Consider the following 14038-nt stretch of genomic DNA (forward strand, 5'->3'; position numbering starts at 1 on the left):
AATGGCCTGAAGACTGGACAAAATCTACAATTCATAAAAAAGGCAGCTTCCATAAATGCGACAATTATAGAACTATTTCTCTTATATCACATGCCAGTAAAATAATACTAAATATAATCAATGAGAGACTAAAAACATTCCTTCAAAGAGAAATTCCACAAGAGCAAACTGGATTTACCAAAGGTAGAGGTACTCGAGAACACCTGTTGAATATAAGACAGATAATCGAAAAATATAGGGAATTTAATATTCCACTGTACATATGCTTTATAGATTATCGTAAGGCGTTCGACAGGGTCAAGTGGAGACACTTATGGCAAATACTAAAAGAAGTAGGCGTACCCCAATACCTTATTTCGCTTATAACTGAACTATACGAACACACTATTGGATCAGTTAAAGTGCTTGACACACTTTCAAAGGAATTTCATCCAGAACAGGGTGTCAGACAGGGATGTATACTATATCCACGATTATTCAACATATATGAAGAGCATATTATGAGAAGAGCACTTGAAGGATGGGAAAAAGTCATCTCAATAAATAATCATAAAATAGACAACCTACGTTTCGCAGATGACACAGCCCTTCTTGCAAATAGTCAATCAGAGCTGATTGATCTTACACGACTGGTTGAAAACGAAAATCAAATATTTGGTCTGCAATTAAACATATCAAAGACATGCGTCTTTGAAGTAAGGGTCAAAATAAAGATGAAATTAGCCAAAGACAAAAACCGGAAAGTAAACACAAGAATCGAATTCACAAAAAGATTGAAATTAAACCGAACAGCAGTGTCCCAACATGAGGAAACAGTGGAAGAAATATGGAAGAACTTCAAGGATATTATGCAAAAACTGCAAACGAAATTATAGGGATGAAAAAAAAAAGAAAAAAGAAATGGATAACCGGAGACACATTGTACTCCAGGGAAATAAGGCAAAAATATACGTTCGGAACACTTGACCGGCCAGGTTGCAAATGGATTTTTTGGATACTATATACCTATTACATTATAAATATAAAAAGTCCGTTACAGTTCGGACGATAATTTTAGTTATTAGCAAATAAGGGTCAAAAATGTCAGTTTTTGAATTTTGGTACGATTATTTGTTGCTTCGGAAGTTGCAAAATAAAACTTAAATTTCAAAAATAAAAAATTTGCCATGTGAAAACCGCATGAAAAAAGAATACTTATGTTTTCAATGTTTTTAAAAAAATAATAAAGTCATTTTTATCATTCCGAAAATATTTTAGTAAAGTAGAGTCATTTTTGGCTTATAAACAATTTGAATAACTTTGTTAGTATTGACTGCAAACTAAATTAATCGATTTAGGGATGGGAAAAACCTACCGGTTATAACCTAAAACCGGTTTTTTAATTCGAAATAATCGGTTTTACCGGTTTTTTTGTCCCGGTTATAACCGGTTTTTTCTTTTTAAAGTAATAACCGGTGAAAAACCGAATAAGTTACCTGTGGAAAAAAATTATTTAGAGAAAAATGAAGAAATTTCTATCTATCTTCGATCTCAATCATATGTATTATAAATAATATGCGAAGTAATAAGTAATTAACCCAAACAACCATAATTCAACTTTTATTTACTAATAGAGAACTGGACGAAATTGTCACATCAGCTTTTATGAAACAATTTTGGGAATAGTTATTTAGTTTTAGATGATAATATAGTTACGTAAAAAAGTAAGTGATCTGCTTGAAATCGATATTCCAACCATCATCTAAAAATTGTTTATACTTGAGTACTTGAGACTTGAGAGTCTTGTATGAAATGTGAATACCGAAATACGATTAGGAATCTCCAATATGTAATTTTTAAATATTAGGAAATAAAAGGTAGGTATTACAAACGTATTAAAAAATATAACCTACTGAAATTTTTTGATGGCAATAGAGAAGTAAATAATGAATTGGTTTATCGAATTTATTTTTAAGTAAAATATAAGTCATTTGGATATTTTTCTAAACTTGATAGATCTAAGGGACATTCGGTAGATCGGGTAGGATCATCATTTTTGAGAATATCCCAATTATTGACAACGCACTATACGCCGAAGCCGTCTACAACGAGCGACGAATCAGAGATTGGGGTACTTTCGCCCATTTTTAGGGTAATTTGAGAGCGCCTAGGAAAATTTTTATAGGTTGAATTGGTTGGGAAATTTTTCGGGAGGAAAATTCAGCAAACTAAAGTGCAATATAAATGTAACATTATAACCTATTTGCTTTTGATTAAAAAAACGAAAACCGGTTTTTGGAACAACCGGTTATTTGACCGGTTATAACCGCCAGGTTAAACCGTAAGTAAAAAAACGGTATAACCGAAACCCGGTTTTTTGTTCAACAACCGCCATGCACCATCCCTAGACTTTAGGATTTAAAAAGCTGGCACTTTTACATTATTATTGTATTATCGGTTTATAACCTTCTCCGTCTTCCGATACCCGTTCGCCATTACTCTCTGTCCGCACATTGATCTACTTACAGACCTCTTTCATCCATGGCTTTGTTTATTCCTGCCTGTCAACTTTTTCTCGGTCTACCTCTTCTTCTTCTACCTTGCGGTTTCTAGTTTTGCACTTGTTTTGTGATTCTATCTTCATGCATTCTTTGTACGTGACCCAACTATCGTAGTTTATTTCGTTGATTTCGTCATTTATTGTATGTGTGACCTTCATTATTTCTCGTATCCGTTCATTGGTGACATGTTCTCTTCTTGATCTTCCTGCAGCTCTTCACCAAAAATCCATTTCAGTGACATCTAACATTTGTTTTGATTTTTCCTTGATATGCCATACTTCGCAGCTGTATGTTATAATGCTTTTCACTACGGCGTTATAGATTTTTTCTTGTTTTGGTTGTTTATCTGCTTGTCCCAGAGTACTGAGTTTAGGAGCCTAATTGCTTTCCTGCCCTGAGTATTTCGTTCTTTAATGGCTCCGTCCAGTGTTCCATCATTCGTGATTTTCATACCCAGGTATTTATATTCGTTACATTTACTGATTGTTTCTCCTTCTTCTATAGTCGAGAAAATGAAGCATTTTGGCTCGCAATTTTTTCGTCCAGCATGGATTTACTTGAAATTTTCACAGAGGGTAGGGAATAGTCCAAGGATCATTTTCTATATCATGCCGCTGTACGCTAAAAGCTTGGGGTGGTTGCCACCCCATCTCGGGGACGGGAATTTTTTATTATATTTTAACCACGTAAATCGATGTAAAAATGAATTCTAAGAAAAAAATGTTTTTTACATTTTCTTCGTAAAACTAGTATTTTTCGAGATATTCGCGCTTGAAAGTAACAGTTTTTCGACGAAAAAATCGACTTTTTTAGATGGTTTTTTGAGAATACCTCGAAAAATATGGATTTAATCAAAAAAACTGTAGATATCAAAAATTAAACTTAAATAATCTTTTTAAGTATAATGATAGACCTTTCAAAAAATAATAATATGAAGCTCCTAGCATGAAAATTAAGCGACTTATGATCAAAAAATGTCGGTACCTGCTATTCTCTATGAAAAAATCAGTGAAAACAACCCCCTAACTACCCTACTGATTAAAAATTGGTCTTCACCTTTCTGTAATTCCCTTTATATTCGTATTATCAATACACCCAAGAAGTTTGACCTATTTAAAAGGCCTAATTTTAGAAAAATTGGACTTTAAAGAAAAATTGATTTTTTGCAATTTCCTATGTCACCTTTTACTTCAAAATATCTCCGAAAATACTGGAGATACGAAAAAATTATGGACTATTAAATTGTAGCTTATTATTTAATAAGTAAAATTCTCTTGTGCATGGATTTTCATTACAGTCAGGCCCGGACTGGCCCGCCGGCCCACCGGCCTGTGGGCCGGTGCGCCTTTTGCCTTCGTTAGTATCTATCCATTAAAAAAATTAAACGCTGAAAAAAAATTGTTTTTTAACCTTTACACAAAGATTAGGCGGCTACCATTTCCCTAAAAACTGTTTTTACTTAATGAAGAAACAGAAATTGCTACTGAAACCTACATAATGAAGCCAGTGGGTACTACAAAGTATAACTTGTACCAGGTATCAGATAATCAAATAGCACAGATACGACGCGCGACGCCCTCGAAGACCATTTTTACGATTCGGGCGCCTTTTGTACGTATCAATTTTCGCTGCGTTTATCATAAAAATGGTATTCGAGGGAGCTGCGCATCGCATCTAAGGCATTTAATTACCTGATACTTGATACAAACAGTGTTACATCCCACAATTGGCCTATAATAGACAGGTGTAGTTTTCTGCGCTCCATAACTACATTATACACATAGGATTGTTGCGCCCTTGAATCCTAAATAATGAAGCCATTGAGTACAACAAAATACAACTTGTCAACTTGTATCAGGTATTAGATAATCAAATAGCTTAGATGCGACGCGTGTTTCGTGTTCTTATGGTCGGACATTAGTTTCACTAAATTATTTGTAACTCTGGTAAGTTTATTCATTGCGCTTACCATAGCCGTTATGTCGGAGCTCTACTCCTTCTCTCTAGATCTTTTCTCCCAAAGTGAGGAGTTGCTTTGCAATTTTGCCTCCGCTTGAAGATCCGTCTTGTTCAGGTCCCTACCCCTGACTGGAATTCTTCCAACAGATCCCCTTTTTCAGAAGTCTCCTTCCTCTTTTCTTCTTCGCTGAGTACTTTCCCTTTGTTCCCTTCACTACTGATGAACACCATATTATCATCTCATTCATAGCTTGTTCCAGCTTGCATCACCACCGGTGACTCGCTCCATTGTCCCTTCGTTTTGTTTTATTTTTTCCTTCGTGATTAAATACTTATCCATATAGTTCCCATGATTAGGGGCGAATTATACTGTCCGGCGTGGCAGTGCGCACTTACCCACGCTAAGGCTTGAATTTTAAAGGGTTTCGTCAGTTCTCCGAGGGCTCCGATTGCGGCCGTCTGATCTAGCATCTAGGTCATTCACCACTCAGACACGGATCGCCTGACACCGTGTGGTTGCAAATATTTTATATAGGTTTACTCTTCTATTATATGGAGTGTTAAAGCGCTCTAAAAATTTGAAAAAAATCAAAAAGTGACTTATATTGAACACCAATCATGATTTTTGTTTAATGTTTTTGAACCAGTAGATTCCTCTGTAGAGGCAGTTGAAAAATTACTCAAACTTTTCAAAAATTTGTTGTAAGTCTTTAGAGAGCACCAAAAAATGGAACGGAGTAAAAGGGATACTGGGAAACTGAAGCTATATTTTTATGGCATCTTAATAAAATTTACTATTTCCAATAAAAATAGTAAATTACTTTATGAATTTAAATTAAAATAAACTTAAAAAAATCAGAAAAAATTGTTTCTCTGTGCTCCAAGTACCACAATAGACTACAGGTTCACCCAAACATATTGGTCACCAATCTCCTGACACCCCTACAGAACAGAAGACTAAAAAGAACAGACACTCTTGACCTCAACACTAACTAATCATTCCCACTTATTACTAGTGTACTATTTAAATTAATTCAATTAATTTATTAATAACTGTACTAATTCAATCATTATTGTACTCTTTTAGGTATTCACCACTGGGTGAATACTGACTGTGTCACACTCTTAACACTCATATGTAATGTTTATTATTTTTTATAAAATAGATTGCAATAAAATGGATGTCAAAAAAAAATCACAAGTAATATTTATTTACTTTACATGCGTTAGGATTTGAAAAAAGTTTGATGTAAAGAAGGGGTTTCTGGCGCCTTTGTTTAGAGATTAGTTTGGCGCCTTTTTTAGGATTTGGGTTGGCGCCTTTTTTATGAGCCAGTCCGGCCCTGATTACAGTGAACAGATAGCGAGATACTATGGCTATTTGAAACCTCTATTTACGAGCAGACACCCCCTTATTCGAGTCTTTTAAACTCACCCCAATTAAAAACTAAGGGATCTTACAGAATTTAGTTTTCACGGTCTTAGAACTCTTCAAAAATCCTACAGAATTATTTTTGAAAAAACTTTTTATCGTCAAAAATGAAGGAGCCATGTTTAGAAAACAATTTTTTTTAAATATCGAATAGGCTGCTTATGGATAATTTTCAATGTATGTATAATACCACAGAACCGGTTGATATACTGGAAGATGACTAAAAAACTATTTGTATTTGTACATATTTGTAAATTCGTATTTTTGTGTAAATAAATGTTTTTGTAATTCTTTAATTCTACTTTTTTTCTGTATAGATCTATTAAATTATCTATTTATAAAAATTGTGATGTTATTAAGGGTGGTTTTTAAGGGTTGAAATATGATATTTTATCCTAAAGTATAAAACAATCATTATTTAACCAATCAAAACCAAATTTTACCCATATTAAAATTTACAATGTTTTTATATATTTTTGTCAATAAGGGGTAGGTTACACCCCTAAAATAATCAACGCCCTTAAGCATGATCTAGAATATGAAGTACAGGGTGATATGATCCTAATCCCAAATTTTTATGTAAATCGATGCAAGCCGAAATGATTCTTTTAGGATAAGTAATTTTTTTATATATAGCTTCAACAAGGGTGGTTTTAAGGGTTGAAATATTATGTAAGTATATCTTAAAGCATAAAAAAATCATTATGTACCTAATAAAAACCAAATGTTGACAATATTAAAGTTAAAAATGTTGTTTTTAAATTTTTTACAGTTAGGGGTAATTTTCACTTTTCACATTTCTATGTTTATATTTGTATTCTCCATTGCCTCCCATAACTTTACCGAAGGTACACTGTCGTATGCCTTTTTCAGATCAATATAATATACGAAATGAATCTCTTGGTTAATCGCTGTTTTCTTTTCCATGACTTGTGCGATTGCAAAAATGGTGATCAATTGTAGATCTTCCGGCTCTAAATCCTGCTTGTTCTTCTGCTTCCATTTTCTTGTATTCGTCTCTATTCGGTTTTTTAAGATCCTTCCGTATATTTTGCTGATTGTTGGTGTACAGGAAATACCCATGTAGTTATCACATTGTTTTCGATGTGTACTTTTACATAAATGTTAAAAAAACATTCACCTTTGTTAATTACGGTCAAAGTTAGCCACTTTTTTTTATTAAGAAAGCTAACTAGCGCTAGTTTGAAGTTCAAGGTATGTATATAGTTTATATGTAAAAGTTTGAGTAAACTTGAACAGAGTGGTTAATATATCTTTAAAAATAACGCCCTAACGAAATCGACTCGTGGTCGGTGGAGGGGAATTATTAAAATCCGTGCACTCAAAAAATGAAATTTATTTTTCAAAGAAATGTTGCTCTTTATATCTCCAGAGATAGTTGATGGATTTTGATCATTATTTTTTTTAAATTTATATATATTTCTTGTAGTCTTGTAGAGTATGTTATGTACACATATACCTACCTAACAATACAAAATGTTATGGGGCCGATAATTATGATTCTAAGACCTTCGAGTATACATATATAATTTCATAAAAATCGTTCAAGCGGTATCGGAGGATTATGGCAACTAACATTACGACAGGAGAATTTTATAGATGTAAATAAATAGATGGCTATTAAAAAATAGGGTCTTGGTGATAGAAGGGTGAAAATTAAGGGTTGTATATATATTTTTAATGGTACATACTATAAAATTAAGGTAGACAATTTTTTCTAAAACAATAAAAAAGTGGCAGAGGGTAACCCCCTTATAACTTATGTGTATAAATAATAGATTACAATCTATTTTCAATCCTACAGAATATATGTGTAAAATTTCATAAAAATCTGCCAAGCCGTTTCGGAGGAATATGATAACTAACACTGTTACAGGAGACTTTTATGTATATAGAAGTAACTGTAAATTAAATAAGTAATAAAAGTGGCTTAATTTGCTCGTGATTAACCTAGGCGAAAAGTTTATTTTTTTAAATTCGTGTCAAAATATCAGCTTTTCAAATCCCAACGCAGATTTAGTCAATATGTTAATATGGTTATTCAAATTGTTTATAAGCCAAAAATGATTCTACTTTCGTAAAATGTTTTCAGAATGGTAAAAATGACTTCTTATTGATTTTTTAAATAAGTTGAAAATGTAAGTATTCTTCTTTTCTGTGGTTTCCACAGAATTGCTGTATCATTATTATTTTCTGAACAACAACATTGCAAAAAAGTTCTTTGTGATAAACAAATCGAATGCAATTTAAACTAATTGACAAATCGTCTTGCATTTTTTTATGCATTATGTGGACTGTTTGACTCAACATTTCATGCAATATCAAAGTCTTAAGTTCATTTTTGCAAAAGTTATAGCAATTTTTTTATTTTCGAAATTTAGTTTTATTTTGCAATTTTCGAAGTAACAAATAATCAGAACAAAACTCAAAAATTTCCATTTTAAACCTTTGCTTTTCTACTAAAAGATGAATTATCTAAATAAGATATTTAATTACGTTATTTTTACCTGTAGCCATTTAAACGAAAAAATTGTCATATTTGACCCTTATTTGTTAATAATTAAAACTCTCGTCCGAACTGTGACGGGCATGGTTGTATTTATAATGTAATAGGTATAACTCTAAAAGAACCATTTGCTACCTGGCTGGTCAAGTGTCCTGACAAAAACCTTATTTTAAGGAAAAATAGTAGAAAGGAAATACAAAGAAAAATATAGCGGTTAAAAAGCAAGCCAGAAAAGACAAAAGATACTACGTAAATCATATGGTAAAAATGTCAGAAAAAGTTGCGCAAGAAAACGACCATCAAATACAGTACAATATCATCCGAAATTTGACAGGGAAAACACTAAACAGTAATAAACAAATCAAAGATAAACAAGGAAATAATATAATTAAATCAGAACATAAAATAATACAAAGATGAAAAGAACCCTGCGAGGAAATATATTCCAAACACCACATATAGTCTGAGATAATGTAATACAGGAAATAAACATTAGAACAGTTGAAATTACCAAAGAAGAAATACAAAACACACTGAATCAACTAAAAAAATGGCAAAGCCGCTGAAAGCGACAAACTACCGATAGATTTAATAAAGGCGGACGCAAACGAATCAGTACAAATGTTACACAAATTCTTTAACAAGATATGGGCCGACCAGGAGCTCCCACAGAAACGGAACGTGGGTTTAACCATTAAGATACCAAAAAAGGGCGATTTAAATAAATGCGAGAATTGGCGAGAAATAACACTGCTAAGTGCCACATTCAAAATAATGTCAAATATCATATTGAATAGACTGAAGCCAGAAATAGACAAGAAACTAAGACTAAGAAACAACCAAGAAGGTTTTCGCGCAAAACGCTCCACTATCGACCACATTTGTATTATATCTGTACCTACCTCTGTATCTTGTCCCTGTACCTCTGTATCTCTTGTACTCTATAATTATCTTGGAACAAGCTGGTGAATGGCAAAAAAATATAAACATGTTTACTTTCACTTTGACTTTGAAAAGGCCTTCGATGGTATAAACAGAGAACAAATGTGGAAGATTCTAAAACTATATGGACTACCGATAAAATAAATCAACTTAATCAGACTATTTTTTTAATACTCAAAGCGGAGTTAAACAAAAATGTGTGCTATCCCCGACAATATTTATAATAAAAGCGGACTGAATCATGCAGAAAATAAGCGATAATAAAACAGGTATTAGATGGAAATTGCATAACTAGTTGGACGATTTGTAGTTCGCAGATGACATTTGTCCCCTAATCGAACATAGCAGCCATAAGCAAAAGAAGATCGACAAGCTTGCAAAATACTCCCAAGATAATGGGCCTGAAGATAAAGACAAAAAAAACCAAACTTAAAAAAAAACAGCAACCAAGAAACTAAAATTAAAATACAAGGAAGACAAATACAGGAGGTATGTAGATAACTTTACATATCTGGGATCGATCATGGAAAAAAGGCGCTAGTAGAGCAGTTGTAGAAAAAAGGATAGTAAAGGCACAATATGCACTCATTATATTATAATCATATAATGCATTAAGGTGATACAGTAGCGATCAACAAGTAGCCAAAACGCGTTCCAAGATTGCGGCTCTAATTTTGAATATTTTTTCGAGATATTTGGCACACGTATTCGTAATATAATAAATAATGGCGGTACAGAGCCCAATTTGAAAAATATATTAATATGTGGAAATTACTCTGTAATTAAATACAATATTAAAAAAACGAGCCTGTGCCGCCATTAAGAAGAACAAAAAAATACACTTTCTTCAAATAAACTTTTTTTCCGATGCCTAGATTTTGTGTCATTTTGGAACTACTAATGAAATAAAAAATTTTAGTAGTTCCAAAATTACACAAAATCTAGGCATCGGATAAAGAAGTTTATTTGAAGGAAGTGTATTTTTTTGTTCTTCTTAATGGCAGTACAGGCTCGTTTTTTTAATATTGTATTTAATTACAGAGTAATTTCCACATATTAATATATTTTTCAAATTGGGCTCTGTACCGCCATTCTTTATTATATTACGAATACGTGTGCCAAATATTTCGAAAAAATATTCAAAATTACAGCCGCAATCTTGGAACGCATTTTCGCTACCTGTTGATCGCTACTGTTTCCTCTTAAGGAAAATCTGGAACACAGGCGATATATCACAGTTAATCAAAATCTAAATATTAATAGCTGGAGAAGAACTGTTACAAGAGATCATGAAAGAAATGGCGTTGAGATGAAGAGAAGTCAAACAAAGAGCGAGAAACAGAGAGCAATGGAAAATACTTGTATAGCAAATTTCGAAAGAATAAAACAGAAAAGAATGCGCTAATCCTGCGAATCAGCCATCTTTGGTTTTTGGCTAAGAAACGCAAGAGCGCCCATTACTTCATAATAAGGGAAGGTATTACAGGGAGAGGGAGAGGGAGAGAGAAAGAGAGAGAGAGAGAGAAACAATACTGATAATTTATCAAAATAAAATTTAAGGTAAACCTAACCTAACCTATCGAAAGGCTCATCAAACAATTATTAACTAAAAAAAAACATTTGTCAAGGGTATATAGTGGTATTAGGTATATTACATTATAACTTATTCCATCGAAATCTTCCGAAATCCATAATCTTCCATCGAAATAAAATAGAAAATTTTAAAGTCTAGAAAATACATTATTCATAACTACACCCAAGAAATAAGTTTTTCTAACCTGATTTAAGAGTATAAAAACGAAAACAAAGAATTTACAGCAAATCTTTATCGTATATCCGAGCAAACCACCTAGTTGGCAAAAGTTATAAATAGAATTTGTCTGGGTTCTTCAACTAAATTCTCACGTAAACACGACCAAGGTTAAATATTTTACTTGATATTATAAGTACATTGTTGCCAGTATAACGGATGCCAAAGCGAGCGCTAACTGTATGGAATCATTCTTATTAATATACACGCTGTATATTGATCGGAAGTCACGAAGAGTCAAAACTATACAGAAGCCACGAGGGACGCAAATGCAATATATATATATATATATATATATATATATATATATATATATATATATATATATATATATATATATATATATATATATATATATATATATATATATATATATATATAAATGAATTGTGAAAGTTGCATAAAAACCGTAACAATCTTTCAGGTAGATCGTACCCTTGAGGTAGACCGCATACTATAGTAGCATCAACTATAGTCTAAAATAATTTTTTAAATATTTTTTATGCCTCATATTTTATGTTTAATTTCTTTTCTAGATATACAAAGGTTTGGATCAGAAAATGAATTATTGGGATACTACTATAAAAATCCAAACTATACAACAGTTGCAATTATATTTGATGACAAAAACCCCAAACATTTTAACTACAAGATAAGGTATCACAAAAACTACTACCAGCCGGAGTTTTTGGTCACCGATCGCATGTACCAAAGAGTCTACGGTTATAGCCCCGGCAGTGGTAAGTAAATATTTTACACTAGCAGTCGTTTATTTTTTTGAATATACAATATTGAAATTTCAACGTATATTTACTAATAAAAATTCTATTATTTTTGCTTCTAAATGTGATTGAATTGAAGTGGACTGAACTGAACTCCGTCTCTCTACTTTCTTCGCTTTAAATATGCGATTGACATTATTTATACAAGGTCGTAAACAGTACATATCTATTGTGTTATAATATTTATTAAATGAGAAGTCCCAAATCTGAAGATCTCAAAAAATTCCAACGAAAGTTGGTTCCGTGTATTCATAATATGAGTAAACTGAGATTATGAAAGACAGCCTTATATTTCATATCGGTTCAGAGATGATCATATACTAATAATATTTATATTGTATACCATAGTTAGTTTAGTAAAAAACTTCGATTTGTATATAATTTTTTATTAAAAAACTTTAAAAAAAGTCATCTAAATGGATTATAAAAACATCAGAACGTTTTTGATCTAGTCAGATCATCTTCAGTGACATTCTGAATAGTAATTGAAACTAGCCCACTAGTTGATACATAGCCTTCAAATTTACATAATTATTGCTTAAATTATACTGTCGTAGTGCAACACAATGTCGGTTTTAATATTTATATTCTCGCGTTTACCAATAATATTTCTAATATCCCGTTTGGCATTAAACTAAATCCAAATCGAACACAATGTAAAACGAGTTTAATTTTGAATTTCTAAAATTTCTGTGTGTCCTTACGACATACGCTTTACCTTGTCATAATCCGTATCAAAGCATCGTTTATGTGTTTTGTTCATTTTTATAAATGCTCCGTAGTAGCTTTCCGTACTTTTTTATCAGCTTTAAGGTTGGGCCACACATATCCGCACCGAGCCCCACCGCGTCCGAACCAGCATAGTTGGCCAATGGCCATGCTGTCTCTGCAAGGCTGGCCAATGGCCATGCTGGCTCGGACACGGTGCGGGCTCGGTGCGGATATGTGTGGCCCAACCTTTAATAGTTTTTTTAACAACAGTTGAGCTTTTAAGGAGGGGGTATGGTTTGAAATCAACATATCAAACACATTTTTGTGAATTTTTTTCGAAACTATGGTAAAATTATTTTATTTTTAAATTAAACAAACACATTAAGTACAATTCAAAGAATATTTAAGAAAAAATTCAATCCAAAATATTGAAAAATAAGCCATTGGCGACAAATTTTGGCAGGCAGCTCAAAAAAAATGGATTTTGCTGTGGACATCAGAACTCATCACTGGATTATAAGAAACAAAAAATTCAAAAAGATTTTATTAGCTTATGAGTTTCGCGAGGTAACAACGTCGAGTTTTTTATTTTTAATGATTTTTGAATTTCTGGTATCACTCAAAAGTCAAAAATACGAAATTTTTGATAAAAATTTTGTGAAAACCGACATATTTAATATTGTTGAACAAAAAATAAGCGCAAAACGAAAAATATCTCGACGTTGTTACCTCACGAAATGTCAAAGAAAATCTGTGCAAAATATCAGGTAGATCGGCCGAGTAGTTTTTCAGTTACAATGTCCACTGCATTTGAAAAAGCAGTTTTGAGAAAAATGCGTTTAAAGTTTTGACAACTGCATCTTCATCTTCTTATTTGTCTGCCAAATCGTAAAGTGATGAACATTGGAATATGTTTTTTAAATTGGGGAGTAATCTACAAAAGAGAAGGCGAACAGTTGTTTAACGTTTCTCAATACGCTCTGGCGTGCTGGCGCGAAGCCGCGGCAAAGCGAGTCGAAGGTAGGGATATTCAACACCCTGTATCTCTGGTAATTTTACTCCACTTTTATTTGAAATAATAAAAAAATTTAAATATTTCAAACCATACCCCCTTCTTAACGTAAGGAGCTGTCTTCTCTGGGAGGTTGGTGCTGATCATACTTACTACTACTCATGTTGGTTGAGTAGTAGTAAGTATAATGAATAAGTATGATTGAGGAGAATATCAAGCCGGTTTTAGGGCAAACAGATCCACAATAGATCAACTATTCACGCTGAGACAGCTTCTAGAAAAGGGATGGGAGTATAACAGACCCATACACAATATCTTCATAG

The 14038-nt window shown here is 32.6% G+C and overlaps 1 protein-coding gene across 2 annotated transcripts in view; it reads left to right on the plus strand.

The window, feature by feature from the left end:
- LOC114333923 (phospholipid-transporting ATPase ABCA3) overlaps nucleotides 1–14038 on the plus strand; it is a 249446-nt gene that overhangs the window by 59712 nt on the left and 175696 nt on the right. For both annotated transcript variants that reach the window (XM_050644213.1, XM_050644214.1), the window contains exon 3: nucleotides 11747–11950. In XM_050644213.1, the coding sequence (XP_050500170.1) occupies nucleotides 11747–11950 (204 nt within the window). The remainder of the gene's footprint in view (nucleotides 1–11746; nucleotides 11951–14038) is intronic.

The sequence above is a fragment of the Diabrotica virgifera genome, chromosome 2, assembly GCF_917563875.1.
Source record: "Diabrotica virgifera virgifera chromosome 2, PGI_DIABVI_V3a".
NCBI classification, from domain to species: Eukaryota; Metazoa; Arthropoda; class Insecta; order Coleoptera; family Chrysomelidae; genus Diabrotica; species Diabrotica virgifera.